This window comes from Phyllopteryx taeniolatus, chromosome 5 (assembly GCF_024500385.1).
Source record: "Phyllopteryx taeniolatus isolate TA_2022b chromosome 5, UOR_Ptae_1.2, whole genome shotgun sequence".
Lineage (NCBI taxonomy): Eukaryota > Metazoa > Chordata > Actinopteri > Syngnathiformes > Syngnathidae > Phyllopteryx > Phyllopteryx taeniolatus.
Window position 1 is genome coordinate 26,046,009 of NC_084506.1, and position 26,431 is coordinate 26,072,439.

General features: G+C 41.1%; 1 protein-coding gene across 2 annotated transcripts in view; it reads left to right on the forward strand.

The window, feature by feature from the left end:
• The window catches only part of otogl (otogelin-like), a 52,514-nt gene that overhangs the window by 15,030 nt on the left and 11,053 nt on the right, over positions 1-26,431 (forward strand). For both annotated transcript variants that reach the window (XM_061774199.1, XM_061774198.1), the window contains 26 exons: positions 544-753; positions 926-1,094; positions 2,100-2,174; positions 3,386-3,429; positions 3,621-3,786; positions 4,222-4,329; positions 5,101-5,239; positions 7,280-7,414; positions 7,496-7,642; positions 10,742-10,861; positions 10,929-11,045; positions 14,661-14,817; positions 14,904-14,930; positions 15,004-15,183; positions 16,332-16,610; positions 18,454-18,571; positions 18,645-18,724; positions 19,767-20,386; positions 21,545-21,722; positions 21,813-21,955; positions 22,876-22,899; positions 22,994-23,086; positions 24,330-24,519; positions 24,614-24,831; positions 24,967-25,108; positions 25,805-25,990. In XM_061774199.1, the coding sequence (XP_061630183.1) occupies positions 544-753; positions 926-1,094; positions 2,100-2,174; positions 3,386-3,429; positions 3,621-3,786; positions 4,222-4,329; positions 5,101-5,239; positions 7,280-7,414; positions 7,496-7,642; positions 10,742-10,861; positions 10,929-11,045; positions 14,661-14,817; positions 14,904-14,930; positions 15,004-15,183; positions 16,332-16,610; positions 18,454-18,571; positions 18,645-18,724; positions 19,767-20,386; positions 21,545-21,722; positions 21,813-21,955; positions 22,876-22,899; positions 22,994-23,086; positions 24,330-24,519; positions 24,614-24,831; positions 24,967-25,108; positions 25,805-25,990 (4,065 nt within the window). The remainder of the gene's footprint in view (positions 1-543; positions 754-925; positions 1,095-2,099; positions 2,175-3,385; positions 3,430-3,620; positions 3,787-4,221; positions 4,330-5,100; positions 5,240-7,279; positions 7,415-7,495; positions 7,643-10,741; positions 10,862-10,928; positions 11,046-14,660; positions 14,818-14,903; positions 14,931-15,003; positions 15,184-16,331; positions 16,611-18,453; positions 18,572-18,644; positions 18,725-19,766; positions 20,387-21,544; positions 21,723-21,812; positions 21,956-22,875; positions 22,900-22,993; positions 23,087-24,329; positions 24,520-24,613; positions 24,832-24,966; positions 25,109-25,804; positions 25,991-26,431) is intronic.

The following is a 26,431-nucleotide window of genomic DNA, read 5'->3' on the forward strand; positions in this document are numbered from 1 at the left end:
CCTGGGTTCAATCCCCGGCCCCGCCTGTGTGGAGTTTGCATGTTCTCCCCGTGCCTGTGTGGGTTTTCCTCCCACATCCCAAAAACATGCATAGTAGGTTGATTGAAGACTCTAAATTGCCCGTAGGCGTGAATGTGGGTGCGGATGGTTGTTTGTTTGTGTATGCCCTGCGGTTGGCTGGCGACCAGTTCGGGGTATGCCCCGCCTCCTGCCCAAAGTTACCTGGGATGGGCTCCAGCGCTCCCACAACCCTAGTGAGGATGAGTGGCTCAGAAAATGGATGGATGGATTGCCGGCATTTTTATGTACAACCGTTAGTGCTAGTACGAGTTTGCTAGGTTACATATCGTTTTGTTGTCTGCTTGTGAGCGATATCGTATTAAAAGTATGTGAACATACCTCAAGCAATCCTTGAATGACGACCACCACATGTTTTTCCTCATTTTGTTCTTCCCCCCAAGACACGCACACACACACACACACACACACACGCACATTGTCCAACATTGTACGTATAATAATGTGTTGTGCATATGTTTTTAGTATTCTATGCCTCCCAGTGTGACGTCCTCCTGGGGAATCTGTTCACCCCGTGTCATGGCTACATTGGTCCAAACATCTACCGGCAGCAGTGTCGCTACCAGGCCTGCCGCTGCGGAAGCGCTTGTCTGTGCACCGCTCTGGCTCACTACACTCTGCTCTGCTCTAAGCACGGCGTTGACATTAATTTCCGAGCGCACATCTCCGAATGCGGTGAGTTGCGAGAGCTGCTGGAGTGAGTTTAATCACTGTCGAGATTTGAAAACAATATCTTTGCATAATTATAATAATACATTGTGGTGAAAAGGCTTCTGGGATTTTTTGTTTGTTTTCAAATGGTAGGTCACATACTTTTTTGCCTGTTGGTTGTGTACATACCGTAAAGGAGTGGTTTGTCTCGGAGGAATGCTGTACCACTCGTGTGTGTCGTCCTGTGGGCGGTCCTGTCGTGATCTGTCCAGCATGGAGCTGTGTAACCCAGATGACTGCGCTGAGGGGTGTGGCTGTCCTGACGGCAGTTACTATGACGACATGCGCCAGCGATGTGTGCGACTGTAAGTCTACTCCAGTTTCCACTGTTAATAGGATGTGAACACAACTCTGTTAAAATAGCACTTTTTTAATGTACCATGACGAATCATTCAAATCATCCTTCCATTTTGTATAGCGGTTTTCCTCATCAGGGTTGTCGTTGAGCTGGAGCCTATCCCATCTGACTTTTAATCAATCACAGAGCACATACTGAATATGATGATGAATGGTCGTTTGACATTTCATATTCACATTCACATCTATGGACAAATTAGTCTCCCACACGAGCACTGGGAGAACATGCAAACTCCACACAGGAGGATCGAGCCAAGATTGGAATCTGTAACCTCTCCACTGTGAGGCATACATGCTTTTATTAATATTATTATATATAATTTGGCATTCATCAATAGGCATTTTTGAAATGTTTCCAAAGGTCAGAATAAAGGAGTTATGCTGAATATTTATAGATCAATAGAATATTCATATGCTAAACCCTCATATTCACAAGGTTGAAAATAAACCAGCATACCAAAAATAAATAAATAAAAGCAAAAACACATGTACACAAAATAAAAATGAAATAGTACGACTACTTTAATTTAGCGAAAGGATTTGAGGGTAGAAATCTGTTGAATGTTGGCTTGGAATTAAGTGACCACTCATCCTTGCAGAAGTCCTCCAAACGTGTCAAATTGTACACAGCCCCCTTCAGGTAACCCAGATGATTCCCAGTTGGATTTAGTCTGGGCTCAGGCTGAGCCAAATTCCAAACTTGATATTTCTACTCAACTAATATCCATGACAAAAGTGCCAGTTCCATCTGAAGAAAAGCATGGGTTTGGTGTTCCTCTGGTGACCTGCACTATTGTTTTTTTTCTCTTTTTAAAACAATACATTTTCCCATTTATTTATAGTTTGTAAAGTAAACAAAAAGAATCACATCAAACATGCTTATTTAACAAGGATGTGTTCATGTCCACTCATAAACAACCGTCATGAGCTAATAATTTTTCTGTCGCTGGCAGGGCACAGTGCCACTGCTATACCATGGCTGGTGTGTCTCAACCAGGCGAGGTCTTCTTCAGTGCCACTGGACCCTGGTGAGTTAGCTGGCTTGCTTGAAAAAGCAGAAAGACATTTTGGCTGCTCTCCCACTTGCAACATCCACACCACGTTGGAGAAACAAACACAGTGAACCCTTGCTATTTGCATGGGTTAGGGACCAAGCCCCAACACGAATTGCAAATAATAAACATTTAGAATTGCCTTTAGCAATAGTTAGAACCAGAATTATGGCCAAAACTATAAAGCATTTTAATATCATTTATAAGTTATCTTACAACATTACCGTTAAAAATGGCTTTCAGATGATTTTATTTGGAGAAAACGCACCGAAAGCTGGCATGTATGTCGTCGTTTCGCAACCCATAAAAATACCAATTACTTTCCTTTTAGCCACTTTATTATGTTTTTGACTTAGTGATACACACCTGATTTTTGTAATTACAAATATGGCAAAGGACTCTTTACCTTTTGTTGGGCACTTTGTATCTTGTGTTGAGCAGCTGGCTGTTACCAGCTGATCAGCTGTTACTTCCACCATTGTCAATAGCGATCTAGACCTTTATCTACATCATCTTGAGAAGTTTACCTCCCTGTTTGCTTCTGGTGTGAATGCCTTGTAGAAGCCTTGTCTGTGTCCCTTGTGTGTGTCTTCTACTGGAATCTTCCATCACGCTGCTGTTTGCTGTCAAGTCGACACTCACGACTCCTCTGCTAGCATGGCGCATTACAGTGAACAGGGTGCAAATAGGTGCGTTTTTCAGCGAAGTTTAAGTTGTGTTCGACGTGAAATTTTGCAAGTAGGTGAGTATGCAATGCTGATTTGCAAATTTACGGGGGTTTATTGTATTTCAAATGAATTTGTACACAACCCAAAAAGCCTAAAGAAAAATAAAAGGTCAACATTCTCAACTGACAATTGTAAAAGATAAAAAAACAAGTATAATAAAAGTAAAATTACCCACTCTTGACAATGGTAATAGTTTAAAGGCATTTTTAGGGGCTGTTTGGGCGGTATCTTAGGTCATTACAGACAGAGCACAAAAATGCGCAGATATGCACAAAGAGGTACATTTATCAATGAAAAGTTGTAGTTATTTTCTACAGGAAAATTCGTGAGTAGGTGAGTTCCCAAATGACAACTTTGCGAATGATCGAGGGTTCACTGTAAAACTCAAATGATGTTCGAATGAGACAAAATAAACTTGTCTTCAGCTAACCTTTCTTTTTTTCCTTCATTTGCCACCAGCCTGTGCAGGAATGGGAAGCTAGAGTGTGTGCCAGAGGAAAAAGGTAACACCCTGCCCCCTCCATTACACTCCCCCTTCCTTCAGTTCTTGTTTCTTTTAACAACAAAGTGCTGTTTCAGGCGGTGTCCCCCTTGCTGAAATCAAGCTTATTATGTTAGTAGCCTTGCAGCTAGTTTCCCAGAACTACCTGCTGTGGTTGGTGATTGATTTACCCTCATCTCTGTGTGTGTATAGAGCCAGACAGCCCAGAAATCGGGCAGTGCCCCACGGGTAAAGTATACCACAGTTGCGCTGAGCACAGAGGCGGCTTGGCTTGCGCGCCAACATGCCGCAATCTCATGTTGAACGTAACCTGCCCACCCAACACGCTGTGCATCCCGAGCTGTGTCTGCCCTCCTGGGTAATATACAACCCCTCTCAATATTATTGTTATTCATCTGTGTCATTGAGGTCCTGAAATTGCCTTACAGGTACTTGGAAATAATAATAATAAAAAAAAAAAACATCAGTGCAAATCTAGCTCTTTTTGGCAATCTCTGACAAAATGATCTCATTAAAGAGATTAATTTTCAAATGTATGCATGTGGATGTGAGCACAAAAGGACGAAAAACCGGAGGCTGCCTGTGAGATAGAGATGTAATTAGTGGGTAGTCATCTACAATGATTAAAGGCACAGTGTACTTAATCAAGAGAGAGCAAGCTGCGTATGCTTTCATCATCAAGATCTTCACACTAATATTAATATGTCCTGCATATCTTCCTTTCTTCATTCTGTGTCTGTACAGTCTTGTTCTTATTGCGCATATTTGTATGCTTGGTATATTCTATTTAAAGGCTGGTACTGCACCGCGGGGATTGTTACTATCCAGAGAACTGCCCCTGTGTCTGGCTTGGCCTGGAGTATCTCCCTGGAGAAACTGTGGAAACGTCCTGTTATAAATGGTATGTCAAAGGCCCTCTTGGAATCCCTTATTATTCCTCGGATGAAGAATGCTCGAAAACGCAAGAATTTTTTGAAAGCGTGTATATCCTGGTGCAAATGTATCTATTGCAGTTTGCAGGGGTGCTGAACGTGACATCCCAAAACTCACTGAGTGGTACCCCCTGGGAAGTTACAAAAAATAATCAGCTCCCAACACCATTTACACAAATCCTCATAAAATTAGGTGGACATGTCTATTATAAAAGGGCGCACCTGTAAGTCTCAAGTACCAATGCCCGAAATTGAACAGGAAGTCGGCCATTTTGTGTTGAAGCTGCAATTTAGGGAAATATTTTAGGGTTAGTATTTACAAGACAAATTACTACTAAGGAAATCATCCAAATGAGCCCCGATTGGAAGCAGGTATACGAGAGAGAAGTGAAGTGTGAAGTTTTTTATTTGTCTAAGTCATGAAAGTTGGATGACCATTTTAAGGATTTGCCATAAAAAACGGGATGTCTGGGCCCATTCATCGCTGCTTGTAGCTTTATCTGTATTGTATTTTAATAAACACAAACTCTTGACTACACACGGAGACAAAGAAAATAGGGAATACATTATCCACAAAATCATATGGTAATATGATACGATTTTGTTTGATTTAGGATTATCGCTCATTTGGAACAAACGGAATAAAAAAAAATCATTTTGGAACGTTGAAATTACATGTCTGCTTGATTTCTTTTTATTTTTCCTTACATACATCCACCTGCTGCCCGCCATCTCCTCAGTGTGTGTCAACGTGGTTATTTTAACTGCAGTTATTCACCATGTCCAGCTGTGTGTACCGTCTACAGCGACAGACATTACCACACCTTCGATGGCCTGGAGTATGACTACCACTCCAACTGTCAGGTCTACCTGCTCCAAGTGAGTCTGTATGGATCCCTAAGCAATGTCTGTGTGGCAGGTTATACTGTATATGTAATTATTAGCAGTATTGGGGCACCTGGCTACAAAATGGAATGGAGGTAGGTCTCCTCTTTGTGTCAGCCTGGTCCTTACAGGAAACATATTGTAAAAAATTTTTGTCAGAATTAAAAAATCGTCTTAATAAATGGTCTCTGACATTCTTATATAGAAATATACAAAGAATAAAGAACGACCCCGCACTAATAGTCATTTGACATACTTGAAATCAGTCAGTTCCGACTCATGCAAATGTAGAGTTTGGCTTTTGTTACCATGACGACCATCATGTGCATGCGAGAGCTATTTAGTGTTACAAACTCTGTGAATATTTTTCTAAAAAGTGATGAGCAATCAATCTAGCAACTTCTTGTGTTGTTATTAAAGATTTCTGGAGACTCCGTGTAGAAAAGGAGATGTTCACACATCCGTGTCCACATTCTGAATTGTTTTTATTCGCACGTGGGACGTTGTGTTAAACATAAATAAAAACAGAATACAATGATTTGCAAATCATGTTCAACCTATATGTAATTGAATATACTACAAAGACAAGATATTAAATGTTGAAACTGATAAACTTTATTGTCTTTAGCTAATAATCATTAACATGGAATTTTATGGCTGCAACGCGTTCCAAAAAAGCTGGGACAGGGTCATGTTTACCACTGTGTTACATCACCTTTTCTTTTAACAACATTCAATAAATGTTTGGGAACTGAGGACACTAATTGTTGAAGCTTTGTAGGTGGAACCTTTTGATGATATTATGGACCGTCGGTGATGAAATCCCTAAATTCTTTGCAATTGTACGTTGAGGAACATTGTCCTTAAACTGTGCGACTATTTTCTCACGCACTTGTTCACAAAGAGGGGAACCTCACCCCATCTTTGCTTGTGAATGACTGAGCAATTCAGGGAAGCTCCTTTTATACCCAATCATGGCACCCACCTGTTCCCAATTAGCCTGTTCACCTGTGGGATGTTCCAAACAGGTGTTTGATGAGCATTCCTCAACTTTAATTTTTGCCAATTGTCCCAGCTTTTTTGAAACGTGTTGCAGCCATAAAATTCTAAATTCATGATTATTTTCTAAAAACAATCAAGTTTATCAGTTTGAACATTAAATAGCTTGTCTTTGTAGTGTATTAAATCAAATATAGGTTGAACATGATTTGCAAATCATTGTATTCTGTTTTTATTTATGTTTAACACCATGTCCCAACTTCATTGTATATTCAACCCCTGCCTGCTCCCAAAGTCAGTGTAGCTGACAGCATAAAGACAGTAAAAGTATTAATTGTATTTTCTTTTGTGGTTGCAGCACTTCACTACCAAGTCACTGAATTACACTTGTGTTGTTTGTAGAGTTTCTCCTGCATGTGGTGCATGTAGCAGATCCATTAGCCTCACAGTCCAGTAAATTTCATAATGTCTCACTTGGCTCGACATTTTCGGAAATAGTCAGATAACAAAATATTTACAGTAGGTTATTTAATTTCACACTTGATGGGCCGGCACTACAGAGACCCATCTAATTGTATACAATTCATTAAAAAGTAAATTTTAAGGTCCCCTTTACGGAAGTAGCATAACTGTGTTTGAATCTGGTAGAGAGCAACAAAATCTTTGAGTGTTTCTTTTTTTTCTCTTTTTTTTTTTTACAAAGAGAAGGTAAAGGCGTTTGTATGTGTATACTCCTTTGTTTGTGCCCTGGTAATGCTAGGCAAGGATTTAGGACGACAAAGAGACCAGTGTTCAACCCAAACCTCAGGGCTCCTGTGCTCCCAGGGATATAGAATTAGAATGGGTGGAACAGGCGGTCCGATTGAGACCCGACAGATTTGCAGACCACCGTGCAGACCCGTAAAGAGTGGGTAATTGGGTCCTTGCTGTTTAATTACACTGCAGTATTTCCTGAGCGCGTACAATCCAAATGTCAATGTTAGCTTTCTACTCAAAGGGGATTTTGTTAATGAATGACCTTTTTCCTGTGTGCAGAGTTCAGGAGAAACTGAAGTATCCATTGTTGCCCAAAACAAGGACTGCTATGAAAGTGGCATTGTGTGCATGAAAACACTGGTCATACACGTAGGACTTACCAAGATCTACTTCATGGACAACTCTGGCAATCCTGTACACACACACCCGAATATATATGGAACATATTTTATAATGTATGCAAATAAGATGTGTGATTGTCGCTTTCCCATGCAGAGCCCATCTACTGTGGTGGGTCGAGAGTCAGTGTTTGAGCTGTGGAAAGCCGGTTTCTACACGGTGGTCTACTTCCCCGATCAGGACCTGACCGTCCTCTGGGACCGTAAGACCACCGTGCACATCAGAGCCGGGCCTCGGTGGAAAGTATGCAGCTGCCAATCATTTTAAATTAGGACAGATTTCCTTGTCCTGACTGTTCTTGTATCTCAACGTAGGGACCTGGGGAAGGCATTTTTTGGCAGTCAGCCTCATGCCTGCCATGCTTCCTACACAACAATTTTGGATGTGTGTGTGTGCCTGCGTGCATGCATGTGTACAGTATGTGTGTACCACAGCTCAGTTTTATTAGTTCACATTCAGGTTATGTGTTTGCAACACTTGAAGGGCAAAAAATATAAAAAAAATTTCCATTTCTTTTAATCATATGACATTTTCCAAGTGTTTTATTTGAGCTGACATTGCTGTCACCTGATTGTCAAGTTGGACAACTTTTATGACCTTCCTGTGTGGAGTTTGCTTGTTCGCCTCATGATTGTATGGGTTTTCTTCGGGTACTCCGGGTACCTCCTAGATTTAAAAAACATGCATGTTAGGTTCACTGGAAAGTTTAAATTGATGGACAATCCATCCAGGGTGTCCGCCTCTTGCTCAAAGTAAGCTGGGATAGGCTACAGCTCACCTGCGACCACATAGAAAATGGGTTGATGTACAGTGGGTACGGAAAGTTTTCAGAGCCCTTACATTTTTCACTCTTTGTTATATTGCAGCCATTTGCTAAAATCATTTAAGTTTATTTTTTTCATCATTAATGTACACACAGCACCCCATAGTGACAGAAAAAACACAGAATTGTTGAAATTTTTGCAGATTTATTCAAAAAGAAAAACTGATATATCACACAGCCATAAGTATTCAGACCCTTTCATATATTTAACTCGGGTGCTGTCCATTTCTTCTGATCATCCTTAAGATGGTTCTACACCTTCATTGGAGTCCAGCTGTGTTTGATTATACTGATTGGACTTGATTAGGAAAGCCACACACCTGTCTATAGAAGACCTTACAGCTCACAGTGCATGTCAGAGCAAATGAGCATCATGAGGTCAAAGGAACTGCCTGAAGAGCTCAGAGACAGAATTGTGGCAAGGCACAGATCAGAACTCTTCCTAGAGCAGGCTGTCCGGCCAAACGGAGCAATCGGGGGAGACGAGCCTTGGTGAGAAAGATAAAGAGGAACCCAAAGATCACTGTAGCTGAGCTCCAGAGATGCAGTCGGGAGATGGGAAAAAGTTCTATAAAGTCAACCATCACTGCAGCCCTCCACCAGTCAGGGCTTTATGGCAGAGTGGCCCGATGGAAGCCTCTCCTCAGTGCAAGACACATGAAAGCCCCAATTGAGCATCTCTGGAGAGACCTGAAAATGCCTGTCCACCAACATTCACCATCCAACCTGACAGAACTGAAGAGGATCTGCAAGAAGGAATGGCAATGGATCCCCAAATCCAGGTGTGAAAGTCTTTCTTAAAAAGACTCTTGGCTGTATTAGCTCAAAAGGGTGCTTCTACTAAATACTGAGCAAAAGGTCTTAAAACTTATGGCTCTGTGATATTTCAGTCTTTCTTTTTTAATCTGTAAAAAATTCAACAATTACGTTTTTTTTCTGTCAATATGGGGTGCTGTGTGTACATTAATGAGTAAATGTTTTTTCACTTAAATGATTTTAGCAAATGGCTGCAATATAACAAAGAGTGAAAAAGTTAAAGGGGTCTGAATACTTTCCATACACACTGTACATTTAGCCCATCATAAAAAAGTGGAGGATACCTGGTGGAATACATTTCAGTTGCCTGCAACATACATTTACAAAGGCAACATAATGCATTATGATACAAACACCAATACCACATAATGTATGATAACTCCAATGAGCAATCAACTATGTGTTCCTCATCAGAAGCAAACACTATCAACAGTTAATGTGTGCATTCAACAAAACTCAAGGCTTACCTTTTGGCTTTGACATCCTAGTATTTCAGAAAGTGGGGTCCAGCCTGGCTTGAAAATGGCAGATCTTTACCCAGCCTAGCTGATCATATCATGGTCAGAGAAACTCCTGTATGTATGTTGTGGTAAATTAAAGTAGCACTAAGCAGCCCCAAAAAATGGCATTAAATTTGACACACCACAGAGAAGAGTAATGTTAACAAGCCTGCCAAATTTGAATGACTAAAGAAAATGGCTAAGTATATAAAATCAGGTTGCAAATTTGAATTATAAGGGCCACCTCTCAGCTCTCAGACACTGTGGATGTGTCGAATGGATGCTCCAAAAGGTGTAAAAACATACTGAGGGGGTGATAGCTGAGACGATGTATAATCACGTTAGAAGGCTCAACTTCAAAATTGAATGGTTATTGTGGACAATAATCCTAAAAATAAGCACACAAGTCAACCCTCGTTGTTGGTGACAAAATGTCACAGCCGAACGCAGCACCTGACGACAGTGGGACGGTAGGATGAAGCCCAGGTAGTTAGACAGTCGGCACTCCCCCATTCACTAGTGTCAAGTTACCCACAATGCCATGTTGTCTCTGGTGAAAGTTTACAAAATTATCCGTCGTAAAATGCACACTGCAGAGTCGGCTAGTGGTGTTTCTTTCAGCTCGCCATCTGCGTGTCTTTAAAAAGTCAATCGATCGCTTTATTTATTTCCCCTTCTTGTGGGAGCTTAAAAAATGTCACTGAGCTGTTCTGTAAATTGAAGCATCCAGCGAAGATACATTTTCAGGGTGTTGCCATCGTTGGCTAACTGCAAACTGGCGTGGTAAATGGGCCTTGTTATGGAAGCTAAGCACACCTAACTCACAACTGAGCACAGCCAAACAACATGGTGTAACTTTATACTTATATAGTGGGGGACAGAACTCGCGCTAGAAATTATACACATCATGGGGCTGTGTTTCAGCCCCGCCCACAAAATCAGGAAAATTTAAACGGTGAAAAAGATGGTACGCTATATCTCAACAATTCAGCGATATACTGTTATAAGTCTTTGGACATGTTTTCAGCACTTATCTATATTTAATGTATTTAGAAATAAAACAAGAAAGGGTTTGCCCAGATGAATGTTTACAAATATACAGATAACAAAAGATTAACTTGGTTGTTAAATTTGAGACCCAACTATTTGTATACAATACTCCATAATATGTCTCCTTTAAACTATTTTAAATTTTTCCACCAGGGCCTTCTCAGCGGACTTTGTGGAAATTTCGATGCTGTGACCATTAACGACATGACCACGTCGAGCCACATGGAGGTTAACAATGCGCAGACCTTTGGAGATAGCTGGACGCTGGGACAGGTATGCCCCACCCCACCCCCACCTCTTGTATCAAGAACTTCATCTTGCCTACCATCTTTCTTGCTAGTGTCAAAGTGACTACGTAGTGGAGCGACCATGCGAAGCTGACTTGGGAAGACAGCCGTACGCCAAGAGGGAATGTGCACTCCTGTACAGTGAGGTCTTTGCAACTTGTCACAATGTGGTGAGTAGAGATATGAACCATTAATAGTTAAAAGTTAATACTACGAATTTTATGACTAAAATTCTGACAATTATCAGTATCATATGATATTGCTAAATAAATGACAGGTACATGCACCTAAAGCATTGCAAGTAGTTTTGTTTTGAGTTTGGGTTGGACGATTAATCGAAGTTTTTGACATTTTCTTTTAAATAGATGATTTTTTTTCAAGCTTTCTAGTGTCTATCTAATATAGCTCTTTTACTTCTGTGGAAGTTGATGCAAGTTAATTCTGTAACAAAAACAAACATAAAAAGGAAAGCCTCAAAACTTGTTTGGTGTCAGACTTGTTTTTATAATGTCTTGTCATTTACTTCAATTAACCAATGGGGGAAGCCAATTAAAATCGGAAATTGGCTTTTTAAGGACATATTGCCATGCCCTGATTTGAATAGAAGAAATGAGGGCTCAAATCCAGCCTTGCCTGTGTGGAGTTTGCATGTTCTTCCCGTGCCTGCGTGGTTTTCTCTAGGTACTCCGGTTTCCTCCCACATCCCCAAAACATGCATGGTAGGTTAATTGAAGACTCTAAATTGCCCGTAGGTGTGAATGTGAGTGTGAATGATTGTTTGTTAGTATGTGCCCTGCGATTGCCTGGCAACCACTTCAGGGTGTACCCCGCCTCTCGCCCGAACATAGCTGGGATAGGCTCCAGAATACCCACGACCCCAGTGAGGATAAGGGGTGTAGAAAATGGATGGATGGATGGATAGATGGATTGTAAACAACAGCAACCAGAATTCATTGTCATGCATGCCAGATCCCAGACAAACCCTGGAAATTCGATCTCTTCTCTTATTGGTCACAAAAATGTAAACAGGTGTAGGTGTGCAGTAACTTAGTGACTACAGATTGAATAAAGCGCCATAAATAAACCCAAAATGGAGCCAAACTACTGTTTGTTGATAACTTTCATAATTATCTGATCAATCTAGCAGGCTCCAACACATCAGCAAAAAGCCGAGTACATTTTAAAAGCAAGACTCCAACACATCATCCTTGAAGAGAAGAAGCTAGCATGCGAAACCGAAGCTGTATCAGTTGTCAATGATCTAATTCGGTGTTTCCCAACCCTAATTGTGCTCATATTTTTCATTGGAAACATTTTACAGCAAACTACCAAACAAAGATGTCACAAAAAGTGTACACACTGAAATAAATAGGATCTCTTCTCCATTTCCTCACTCAGTGTGTAATCTGGGCCAGTGAAAAATATATTACAGTATTCTGTTGTATGATTGGCAACAGGTGGATGCACAGTTTAATTACCATCTGTCATCTAGTGGAGGAACATTTAATTGTTCTGCCTGTCACTATACATATGTACACTATCTGGCATAGAGAGATGAACAAAGATACATTATTAGTAGTAAATAATTAATACATTTCAGACCAATTCAATGAAATTCGCCATAGCTTATCAATCAGTAACACCTACGCCTATCCTATTTGCATTACATGCTGCATCACCGAATAGAAAAGAAGCCAGTGACGAAGCTACTTAATTAAACTTACTAAATAGTCTATTGACCATAATTACAATTTAAAATGGTCATAGTAACTGTTTGAAATTTTGTTACGGTGCTGACCATTTAATCTCTCCTCATGGTGAATGACACACACACACACACACACACACGCACACACACAAAGTTATTATACAGTACATGTGTGGCCAGCAGATGGAGTCCTATATTTGTGCACAAAAGCAGCCGGTGGACCGCAGGTCTATAACAAAGCACAAACCTTAGAGGACTTCACTTGATATATTGCAGTAGATATGAACATGTATAATTAACGATTGCCCGGATGCTTATTAGGAGATAATTAATCATGCAGTGCACGTGATGTAACATTTGCTTGAGTCTCTCATGCATCTGGTGCGAATTTCTATTATGATAGTTGCCATATCTCATAGCAACGTAACCTTTAGAAACACATGTCATAACATGGGGCGACATACAGTTGCATGAAAATGTGTGTGAACCTTTTTTTTTTAACCTTAAATTGGTAACAGCAACAACGATTTTGAAACTAATACTACACAAACAATAGGATGTTTTCATGTTTTAATGTTAATGCCCCTAAACATACTTTTTCCACTCTGCACTATGATGTTTACATGTTTTTTTTTCAATAAAAGTATGAAAACATGTCATTCTATGTGTGGTATTAGATTAAGATGACTATCTGTTCTTGTGATTTAGATGACGATCAGATTGCATTTCATCACCAAAATGCAGAAATCCCAGTACTTCCAAAGGGTTCACATACGTTTTTGACAACTTTATAACGTATGTGATTGACAGTTGAGTTTAGCTTTCCTTTGGACTAAATTGACTCATCGCGCATGCATATTGACTCCGTCATAGTGGTCACCTGATTCCTTCTGCACCAGATGTTTACCCACAATTCTTTGTCCTGATATCTCATCACTCGTCTGAATTATTGACAACTACTTACCCCTAAACAAGGCCTCACTTCATTTACCCCCATGGAGATAAGGAGAAGGCCATTCTCCCTGGCCCTGATGTGTTCTGCAACAGGGCAATTGACAGCAATAAAATCCCTCTAAAACTGAGCATTACTATCATACTTACGTATACAGTGTATCCAGAAAGTATTAGTTGTTAATGATTGTTTGTCCCCAATATATCAATTATTTCAGATCTCATAGCAACTGCGGTGAACTTTATCTCTATCCCTATTTACATCTTTTTTATGTCGTGTCACCTTCCACAGAGGTTGAAAAAAGTAATGAGCCTATTTCAACAAAGTCATCAGAATCAGAATCATCTTTATTTACCAAGTATGTCCAAAAAACACACAAAGAATTTGTCTCCGGTAATTGGAGCCACTCTAGTACGACAACAGACAGTCAATTGACAGAGAACACTTTTGAGACATAAAGACATTGAGAAAAACAGTCACTGAGCAATAAAGGGTTGCTAGTTATCTGGTAATGCCGGTACATTTATTTATTTATTTTTGACAATTGTGCAAAAAGATGCAGAGTCCTCTAGCACTTAGAACAGTTCGAATGATTAATATTACAATAGTCCGGTGCAATGAGCATTGTACAAAGGGCGCCGAGACTTCAAGCGAGTAGTGCGATAATCTGCGACAATGTTGATTGTGCAAATTTTGCAGATACTCCTCAGTCAGTGTGCAAATGGAGCAGATGCTACTCTGGCATGAGTGGCCAGTATTGGTCAACAATAGATATGCAAATAGTGCAGCGTGGTGAGACTACTACAGTGAGTGCACGAGTAATATATAATTGGCCCCACAGAAATGTGACAACAAACTCAAGACAAAAAGACAAAAAATTGCCAGCATGTTGCAATGGAATTGTAGGTGTAAGGTGGAGAAATGACAGCTGTTTTAAAATGTCGCGACTAAAAGTAAAAAGTCATCAGAAAACTAAATACTCAAGCAAAGTACAGATGCCCCAAAAAATTTGTACTGGACCAAAGTATTTGTACTTTGTTACTTGCCACAACTCGAGGCCACTGAGAGTGTTCCTGTCTAATGCAGTGTGCTTGCATGTACTCTCATGACATGCATACTCTACAGGTGGATGTGGCCTGGTTCTACAGAAACTGCCTTACCGACACTTGCAACTGCAACCGAGGGGGCGACTGTGAGTGTCTGTGCACGTCCATCGCCGCCTATGCGCACAAATGTTGCCAGCACGGTATCGCCATACACTGGAGGTCACCCTCTGTGTGTCGTGAGTGCACGCACACACATGCACACACATACATGAACAATCAGATTCTGATTGTCAACAGTGTCCTGAATCTTTATCCCTTTCAGCCCAGGATTGTGAATACTACAACCAAGGTATTTATAATTGTAATCCCAGCCATTACTCACTCACCTCCTTAAAGCTCAGCTCCTCTTATGCGCACCTCAGCACTAGGCGACGGCCCGTATTCCTTGGTGAGCGCTGTCCACAATAACACGATGATGGGAGTTAATCGCACCAGTGGATCAGTGTTTCCGCTGGTGAGGCATACGTCAGGCCATTTGCCTGCCCCGGGCCTCCTCTTCAACTTTATGGTCACGGCAGGCCTGCACAGGAACAGGACGTCACGTACGTATCGCAGGTTCTCCTCATGATGTACTACTACAGTGGAACCTCCAAAGTGAAACATGGTTTGAGACCCTAGTCCACCTTCAGTTATTCCAAATTTAGGAGTGATTTTTCGCATAGAAACTAATATAAATGGGGAAAATAGCCCATTGCCTCACTGTCAGGAGATCACGGGTCGAATCTCCGTTGGGACATTCCAAAACATGCATGTTAGGCTCATTCACGATTTAAGATTAAGATTAAATTGTCAATAGGTGTTAATCCAAGTTTGAATGGTTGTTTGTCTATATGTGCCCTGTGATTGATAGTCGACCAGTCCAGGGTTTACCCGCTTGTCTCACCAAAATTCAACTGCTATAGACTCTGGCTCACCCGCAACCCAAATGAGGACCTCTAAATTGTCCATATGTGTGAATGTCAGTGTGCATTGTTGATTTTCTATATGGGCCCTACAAGTGATCGGTGACCAGTGTGGAGTCTACCCCGCTTCTCTCGCCAAGTCTCCTTAACCTCTAAATCAGTGGTTCTCAACTGTTTTCACCCTGGGATCTGCATTTTCCTGTTGTTGCAAATTCACAACCCACTTTAATAGAAGTTAAGAACAATAAAGCATTTTTTGGTTTAAAAATAGCCTCTGAAAACATGTACACTATGTTGTATTTTTAATGCCGTTCCATATAAGTTTGACAAAAAGCATATTGCTAGACATGATGCCCGTTAACTATAGGCTAAGTTGCACTGTATTTATTTACAGCGTAAACTAGTGACTAGATTACAAGTGAGTAACATTTCCTGTTGCTTACCTAATAGCTTCCATGTGGAAACTTGGTACCCCTTTGTACTGTACCGAAAATATCTGATTATGAATACATGTAATTTTTTTATTAGATGTCCGCGACTAAAATGGGTCCCTGACTCACTTTTGCATTCCGAACCACCAGTTGAGAATCACAGCTGTAAATTGTCCATATGTGTGAGTGTTGTTTGGCAACCAGTCCAGGGTGTACCCCGCTTCTCTCGTCAATAGTCAGCTGAGAAAGACTCCAGCTCAGCTAGATAGATGGACAACTTCACGGGTGTTCCACTTCAGAGGTTCCACTGCACTCTTAGGGATGCAGTAGTTTAATCCCCAGTGACTGTTCCCCCAGGTGTCCCTGTGGTGTCCCTCGAGTCCGCGGAGAGACCCAACTTTTTCCTTGTGGTGTCAGAAAAGAGATGTGTCCAGCTGGAGCGCTGGAGTCGAGGGGAGGAGTTCAGACGTCGGGCGACGTTCATCCAGCATCAGGGGCTGTTTCTGCCAGGTCACACCTCGTTCGAACTTGCCGGCCAACCGGGAATCTTTCTGACACTGACACGCACCGCTGCTCGAGCTCTGAGATATGACACGTCTGCCGGCTTCAAAGCCAGCAGTAGCTTCATACTCGAGGGTATGTCGTACATTTTTTGTTTATTTAAGTGGCACAGCTATGGACCTCTGTACTGAAAAAATGGTTATCTATGTCAGGGGTTTCCAAATGTTTAGTCCAGGGATCCCTTACAGGAGAGACAGTTTTTTGAGGATCCCCTTTATTAACATCACTACCATATGCCCCCCGAAAGCACATGTGTATTTTCCATCCATCCATCCATTTTCTGAGCCGCTTATCCTCACAAGGGTCGCGGGAGTGCTGGAGCCAATCCCAGCTATCATCGGGCAGGAGGCGGGGTACACCCTGAACTGGTTGCCACCCAATTGCAGGGCACATCGAAAAAACAACCATTCGCACTCACATTCACACCTACGGGCAATTTAGAGTCTTCAATTAACCTACCATGCATGCTTTTGGGATGTGGGAGGAAACCGGAGTGCCTGGAGAAAATCCACGCAGGCATGGTGAGAACATGCAAACTCCACACAGGCGGGGCCGAAACCCCGGACCTCAGAACTGTGAGGCAGATGCTCTAACCAGTCGGGCGCGACGTGTATATTGAATATATTGCTGAACTTGAGCAAAACTATCTGCCAAAAAACATACATTTGACTTGGATAGATTTCATTAAACAATATTCATTCATTGATTCTCAATACCGCTTATCCTGTTCTGGCACTGGTGCCTATCCCGGCAAACTTTTGGCAAAAGGCGGACTATACCCTGAAATGGTCGGCAGTCAGTCGGAGGGCATAAATAATGTTGTAGCCTAAAAAAAAAAAAATGATGTCTTAAAACTAGTGTACTTATAGTGCGTACAATTACCGAATTATAGTATTTCTAACTTTTTGATAAATGTACTCTTTTCTCTAAAATCTATAAGGAAATTATACATTATTAGTGTTGTTTTTTTTTTTTTTGGAGGAAAAAAATGCTTGAAGGAACTGAATTTTATAATAGTTCTTTGCGATTTGGACATTATATTTAGAAACTTTTCCTACCACTCTATCTACTATTTTAACGAATTCAGTTCCTGCTCAGAAACAGACGAGGAAATCACAGTCAATCACGCAGAACATTGCCAAAGACATGGTTCCCATTTACACTTTTCAAAAGGAGTGATTTAGCAACATGTGCTTCCAAGCTGCAAATATTTTTCCTAGGTCACCTTGCTTTACCTGTACATCTCTAGATGAGAAAAAAAGTATTATAAAGCGGGAAAAGATCAGATTTACAGTATGTGATATTTCACAACCATATCAGTTTTTAAACAGGCCATTGCTAATATATGAACGAGTACCGTAACTTCTCGTGTATAATGCGCATTCCCCCCCCCCAAAAAAATAAATTGTCAAAGGTCAAGAGCAAGAATTATACATAGGTATATATATATATATATATATATTTTTTTTTTTAAATATGACTGATGACTGAACAACAACCATCATTAATTTCTTTATGTTTATGTTTTGTTTAATGACATTGCTTTTCTGAAATGCTTGACTGTTTAATTTGAATCCCATTAAAATAAAATTAAATGTTTTTTGTAGAAGCAAAATCATGCATTTTAAAAATGAATTATACATAGGTGGAAGGGTTTTCCTGAATTTTGAGGTCAACTTTGGGAGTGCGTATTATACATTGGTGCGCATTATACACGAGAAATTACGGTAATTGTTTTAGTATGTTTTTTTCTTTTTTTTTTCCAAAGCTGGGGCGGTCCCCATATGTAGGTATGCACTAAAAAAAAACTTAATTTATTAATGGATGGACCCCCAAGTTATGACTCGCAGTTTGAGAACCAGTGCTCTACATTTATATATGCAACAGCACTAACCAATTTGCTACTCTCTTGATGCAGAGACTCACTTTGTCATCCCCTACCGGCTAATGTGTGAGTGGCGCTATCAGGCCTGTGCCAGCCCATGCGTGCGCACTTGCAATGACCCTGATGCTAAACGCTGCCGCTTCCTGCCTCTGTAAGTGCATCGTGACGCACACTCAATCGTATTTTAAAGGGATTTTTCTTTAAGGACTTACTATATGTCACAGCGTGGAGGGCTGCTTTCCACGATGTCCCAAGGAAATGATCCTAGATGAGGTCACCAACAGATGTGTCTACATGGAGGATTGTGAGTACTGTAAGGCTTTCAGTGCAAATTTTAAGGTTGGGATGCCGGGCAAGTGTGTACAACCTGGACTGGTTGCCAGTCTATCGAAGGGCACATATAGACAAACAATCATTTACACTCACATTCACACCTATGGGCAATCTGGAGTCATCAATAAACCTAACATGCTTGTTTTTTGAATGCGAGATGAAGAACACTCGAACAAGCACAGGTAGAGTATTCAACTCGACAGGAAGTAGTTTACTTGAGTAAATGTAACTGAGTAAATATAGCGTGTGACTACCCACCTCTGGGCAGGATACATTTTGAACTGGTTCCCAGTCAGTTGCAGTTATAGACATACAAGCATTTCTAATCACATTCACACACAATGGCAATTTAGTGAATGTGGGAGGAAGGCAAAAGTACCCGGAGACACACACACACACACACACGTGTACACACACACACACACACACACACACACTCAAGGGCTGGACTCAGGGGGCTGAAACAGCAGCCCTGACACTTTGAACTTTAATGGCAAATGCACAATGAACATTTGAATGGTTTTGATGATAGATGTGTATTTTCCCCCCCACACTTTACATTTTTTTACCTCATGGGTACAGTGGACCCCTGCTATTTGCGGAAGATAGGGACCGAGCCGGACTGCAAATAGCGAAAATCTGCGGCTAATTGAGGCCCATATACAGTAATTGAAATGAAAAAATATATATTTTATATATTTTTTAAACCCCCCTAAAAAATGTTAACAAGTGGGGATGAACCGCCAAGAAGCGGTTTTGGGGTTTGGTTTCTCCCCCCAAAAACAAAAAATATGAAGTAAAAAGAAAAGTAAAAATTTTTTTTTACATTGGAAAAAAATGTTTTGAAAAAAAAATCTCCAAATAGGTGAATCCTTGGGTACCAAACAGTGAATATGCAGGGTCCACTTTATTGGACTTCAGATGTTCCACTGTGCTTACTGTAGCTATTGCTTTTGAATAGGGCTGAATTCTCCAAAAACTCTCTTATTTGTGGTATGATCTTTCCTTTTTAGGTGTAACTCTTCCCCCGACTCCCACCCCCTATGCATTTGTGACGCAGCCTGACATAACTACGACGTCTCCACCGATAACACTTTCCACAAAGAGGCCTACGATTATCACAACCACTAAAAGCACCACTAGAGTGGTCACTACATCCTCTACCTCTATGAGGCCAGCAACCTTCGCCACTACTTTCAGTCCATCTCCTCCAAGGATCCCCTTCACTACAACTCCCCCCACAAGTACACCCACTCAGATGACCCCAACACCCTCAACTGCTCCCACAGAGCCTTCCACATCGCCCTTTATTTTAACTCCAACCCTTTCAGTTACTCCCACCACAACCGTTACCACACCTTCAACCCCAGTGCCACCTGCCCCCATGACGTCGACGCCACCTCCCGTCATCTCCCCCGCCACTAGCACCATTAGCATGGCTATTCCTTCTCAACCTCAGCCCGCCGCTATCACACCGGTGGACGTTTCGACGGTTGCCGAGGCAATCTCTGTGCCAACTGGCACGAGCACCAAGCCGGTGACAACAGAAATATTCACAAGTCAAGACATATCTCCGACAAAAGAGGAGGCGTCGACCACGTCTTCGTTCTTCATGCCCACAACACCCTGTACTGTAAGTGTTACTTCATCTAGGAGAGTGCACAGTGTGGAAGATGTTTTTTGAGGGTCTTTTGTTGGATTTGAAGAAATAGAGTCACAATCATCATGAGAATCAAGATGATAAAGCTTAGTTGTAATTGTCCTGTCTTGTCCTGTACGATATGTTACGTCCCTTCTTCACATGATGGAGTACTGCCTATCTCACTATCCCTGTCCTGTCCTATCCTGTCCCGGTCTGCCCTATTTGATACTAGTTGTGTCCCTTACTCACAGAGTGTTGCGCTGTCTGGCTCACTGCACCCATCCTATCCTTCCCTTTCCTATTTGTTACTTGTTGCTACCCTTCCTCACAGGGCATAGCAGTGCCTGTCTCACTTCCCCTGTCCTATCCTGTCCTGTCCTGTCCTATTCACTGTTCTTTGCATCACTTCATTAGAGTGTGTCGTAATTCCTGGCTCAGTCCCTCAGTCCCTCTGTCCCTGTCCCGTCTTCTCCTATGTGCTACTCATCATATCCGTTCCTCACAGGGTGTACCACTGCCTTCCCAGTTCCCTTCACATACTGTATAAAGTAGAGACGATCCAACTCCGATGTGAAGTTAGTGTTGTTATACTGCTGTTATGCTGGTGTTTTTTTGTTTGTTCTTTTTCGCTCTATCCGCTCTTTTCACTCTTTCTGATCCCTTCTCAAACCTCATACTGTCCAAATGCATTACCTATAAATATCCATCTCAATACAGATTGTCACAGAACAAGAGTGTATCAAATTTCCTGCACAACAAAACTGTTTTGGCATGGCATGGCATACAGAGCCCCCATACTGCATGAGAGCAGCCGAACAGCACAGATTTCAAAAATACAGATCCCAATATGTTTATTAGTGTACAACTACAAGCGGCCCTTATTTTCCAACAGAGTTTTGTTAGTAGGACACCGACATAACCAAATTTTGCATGTAAGTGAACATGCATGGTCTCGATCACTGACTTACGCTAACGCAGTAGTAAAGTCATATGTTAAAGAAAATATTTAAACAAAAAACACTTTGTAAAGCAACGAACCCAACCCAATCTTCACAGTTTTTTTCTATAAGAAGTAAACTATAGTGTCTTCTAGTCTAACTATGGTGCCCATTCTAATTGTGCATTCTTCAATGCTGTGTATCCCATAAGCCTCCATACGTCTACCGTCTTGACGAGTGTGCAGAGCTCATCTGTTTCAACGGGCAGCTGCTGCTTTACAACGCGTCCCTGCATTGCCGCTTCAACACCACCCGACCTCGGTGTAGCCTCCTAGGCCTGCCCGTCCTCATCAACATGGACCCCTGCTGCCCACAATGGCGGTGCCCTTGTAAGCTGCCACATTGTTACTCTTTGATATACGCTGATGGTGCAGGTTTATCAAGATGGATGATCAAGATTTTTTTTTTTTTTTTGCCAGGTCGTTGTACTGTGATGTCTGACCTCCGCGTGATCACGTTTGATGGCAACAACGTGGCTTTGTATGATAACGGCTCCTACATCATGGTTAAGCTACCGGGAGAGACTATTATTGGCACAGTTGAAAAATGCCCAACCGGCCAGGTAATGTTAAACCTCGATTATATACAGCAGAGGTAGGCAGAGTATGGCCCACAGGCCACATACAGCCGGCTGCATTCTTTAATATGGTCCACCGAGTATTTACATTACAAAGAGTCCCGTAATTTTGCTGTTGTTTTATAAAATTCAAGGTTCAAGATGTTTATTGTCATATGCACGGTAAAAACACAGCGGCAGCATTGAGCAATGAAATTCTTACTTTGCTAGCTTCCCTCCACTAATACAAAGAATATAAAAGATGCTGTAAAAAAGAACAATTAAAATAATGAAAGATAAACTACAAAAATAAGTATATAAAGTTCAAGGATGCAGGCATTCAAGTGTAGGTTGCATAGGTATTGCACTGTGTAAAGATTTGTTCATAAAAAATTATTTTTCTCATTATTTATTAATTTACCTAATTAAATAATAATTTAATTGATTTTTGGTGAATAATAAAATAAAAAATGAGTGTAAAATGAACAATTTTACATATTCATTTAACGTTTTGTGTATATTTTGTTGTTTTGTTGTAATTTATTTAAAATTTAAATTTGACGTAATTTCATAGTCTACTACCATAGCCAAGTCTCGCTCAAAGGATCTTAAATTCGAAAGAGGTGTAAAAAAATTAAGTTTATATCAGACACATTATTCCTTTTTTAAACAATAGAAAACACTTTCCAGATGTCTAAATAGTTGTTTACAGGCAGCGCGCATATTGAACTTTTGCAAAGCTTTGTGAAATAAAAAAAATAAAAAATCTATATTTGAACATGTAAATTACAATTCTGAGAAATAAATCTTTTGTTTTTCAACATGAAGCCTATTTAATTTTGTTACTCGGATATTCATATTACAATGATTTGGTGAAACCCTGTGGCATTATGCTTATCATGTTGTTGTTTTTATAATCCTTCCAGAGCGTAAACTCAATCAGAAGACCTGTGAGTGTCACATACACAGCTTGTTCCATTATGACCAAAAGCTATGAAATGCTTTATTTATTTATTTTATGTGCTGTATTTTCTTTGCCTACAGAGTCCAACAGGTGGAACATCTGGTCTGTGTTTGAAGAAATTAAATATCACTACCTCTTACGACCGCATTGTCATCAATCGACTGGATCGAAAGGTGATCCTCTTAACCTGAATTAAAAACTGTTTTTTCCTTTTGAATTTTGTTAATTTATAGCAGTATCTCAATTATTTAGAATATTGTGGATAATGTAACACATGACACACAGAGTGAAGTACAGTCATGATTTTATAATTTTGATGATTATAGTTTATATCTCAAGAAATTAAAATGTTCCATAAGACAGCTGTTCCCAACCGCTGTGTGCCAGGCACATTAGTGTGCTGTGGGAAATTTTCCGATTTTAAATAATTGGTCTGAAAATTACAGTGGTCAACAAAAAATTCATTAAGATTTTTTTTTTTAAACTGATTTAGGAAAATTTTGATGTGCTGAATCAAAATATCACATTGTTTTTGTTCAATCAGGTCATCTTTTTGAACACATTTTCTTTTACATGTGCAGGTATTTTCACTTTAGAGGTTCAAATAAACGGAAGGTAATGCCCTGAATTTTGAACAATGATGACATAATGTAATTTACAAGTACTTTTATCAGTGTCTACTATTCAACTTACATTCAGCAAGTTTGAAACATTTGTTTATTAAACTGTTAACAACTTGGAATAAAAACCGGACCTGAACAAAAGAAACAGAAACAAAATTTTCGGATTCAGCGATGCAAACTCACTTAAAAAAAACATAAACAACTTTAAAGAAATTTTTTTCTAACCCAGTGTTATTATTAACTTACATCCATCCATCCATTTTCTGAGCCGCTTCTCCTCACTAGGGTCGCGGGCTGCTGGAGCCTGTCCCAGCTAACTTCGGACGGGAGGCTGGGTACACCCTGAACTGGTTGCCAGCCAATCGCAGGGCACATATAAACAAACAACCATTCGCACTCACATTCACACCTACGGGCAACTTAGAGTCTTCAATTAAGCTACCACACATGTTTTTGGGATATGGGAGGAAAGTGGAGTGCCCGGAGAAAACCCACGCAGGCACGGGGAGAATATGCAAACTCCACACAGGCGGGGCCGGGATTTGAACCCCGGTCCTCAGAACTGTGAGGCAGACGCTCTAACCAGTTTTTCACCATGCCGCCTAACATATAATAAATCAATCAAAAATTATTTAGTATGTCTATGAAAGTAGGAATTGCTCTTCCGTGAAAGATTTCCCATGTTTTTAATGAATCTATGTAATGTTTCGCTTTTTGAGCTGAATTAGGGAAGTAAATTAACTTTTCTACACAATTCCAATTTATAAAGATTCACCTGTATGTATATTTTTAGGTAACAGTGAACTCCAGGCCAACTAGGCTGCCGTTCTCCCGCCACTCTCTTCATGTGGAAGACACTGGCACTATGTATCTTATCAAAACACCTGGCCATGTCAGCATACAGTGGTATCACAGCACTGGGATCATGGTGCTGCAGTACATCACGCAAAACGAAGCATCTGTGTACACTCGAGGCCTGTGCGGTGAGTGTCACCATCACGGCAAAGGCTTGATGAGGGAATCGAATAAACACGAGCAGACATTTGCCGTTGACCTCGTGTCTACCCGTCATGGCAGGTTACTGCGACGGCAACCCGGAGAATGACCTGAGGTTGCCCAATGGCACCGTGGTGAGGGAGGTGGGAGACATGATCCTCTTCCTCCAGGCTTGGAGGGTCCCCACGCCCGACGACAGCGAGCACATTCGCAGGGTCGGTGACAACTGCACCATCGGGGATTGCTCTATTTGTCTCTACATGCTCCACCAGAGAGCCTTCATATCGTGCCATAGCAAGGTGCATCTTTTAAAAGCATGATTTGCCTCTTTGCCTCATGACAGTATTCAGTGAATACTCTGTGAATACATCACAGCATACCATAGGAGTCCCCAATGAACAGAGGACTATGACATTGGATCATGTGCTTTGCAGGTGCCTCCGGATCAATTCTGTGACATCATGTGGGCGGGCGACCTGCACTACAAGGACCACCCGTGCGACTTTCTGGCGGCGTACGTGGCCGTCTGCTACACGCACCAAGTGTGCGTCAGCTGGAGACGACACAATTTCTGCCGTGAGAACACACGCACGCACACAGACACACCCACACACACACAGATGCAGATACAGATACAGTGGTTCCTTGACTTAAGAATGCCCCAACTTAACCCCAATTTTATGCCCGAGTATTTTTTTTTAGTTAAGAGCCGTCAGTCGTTTTTTTGCTCTATGTGGAGAGTCAAAATTTGGGGTCTGACTAAACTTCGGATATGCCTCAAATAAAGTGAAAAAAATGGAGCAGTTAAGGTACTGTGATGCCCTGTCAAAGAAGCACCCTCAAACGCACAAATACAAAATATGAACACTCACAAGGAGCTGCTGTAGGCCATAACTCACGCTTAGATGCTCACACCCAGACTAACTGGCTAATGCAACTTCAACTCCTGACATCACTCAAAAGGACACACCCCTTAATGGCACACATTCAACACACGGATTCTACAATATGTACTGTAATTACACTTTATGAAACCAGTTTGTTTCTTTGCATTGTTTTTTATTTGTTATTTTTTCATATTCAACACAGTGCTATTTTCCTTGATTGACAACACAGCAAAAACATTTGTTTTTTGGGGGCTGGAACGTATTGATGACATTTCAGTACATTTCAAAGAGGAAAATTGATTTGATATATGAATAAATTGAATTACTAGCTTGGTCATGGAAAAAATTAAACTCATGGCCTCAAAGCTCATCACTCCTCCCGCAGCTCTGCAGTGCCCCCCCGGTAAGGAGTATCGTCCTTGTGTGAACACCTGCGCCAGCCTCACCTGTCTAAACAGGGACTACTACAAGGAGACCGCTTGCCCCTTCGTCCGGGAAGAGTGCGTTTGCCGTGGCGGGACCCTCTTGCATCGCGCCGACTCCCCGCACTGCGTGACCGAGGATCGCTGCGGTGAGTCGCACTGAAAGGCAGCAACATCTTTCTGTGATCCGTTAAATAAACTAAATTGTGGACCAGCTTGTGCTGTTGCACAAGAGCAGGAGCAAGTGCATGCACAATGCATCTGGCTTGCATCACAAAGTACAGTATGCCTTCCTTAATATGTCTGAGCCAGGTGAATTTGTAGTTTGTAAATTTAAAACAAAGTGATTTAAAAATTACCATAACTTACGGTGATTTTAATGTTTGGTTCACTCCATTTCATGAGTTTTATTACTTTTAGACCTGACAAAAGACTGCATCTCATCAGTAGCATGAATTTTTATATTTTTTACTGCCTGCAATTACGCACCTGCACTTAAAAAATACTCGCTTATTTTACAAGACGTTGCCGAAAAGCCAAAAACATAAGATGTAATGCTTGTGAAGATTTTTTTCCCGGAGAAATCAGAG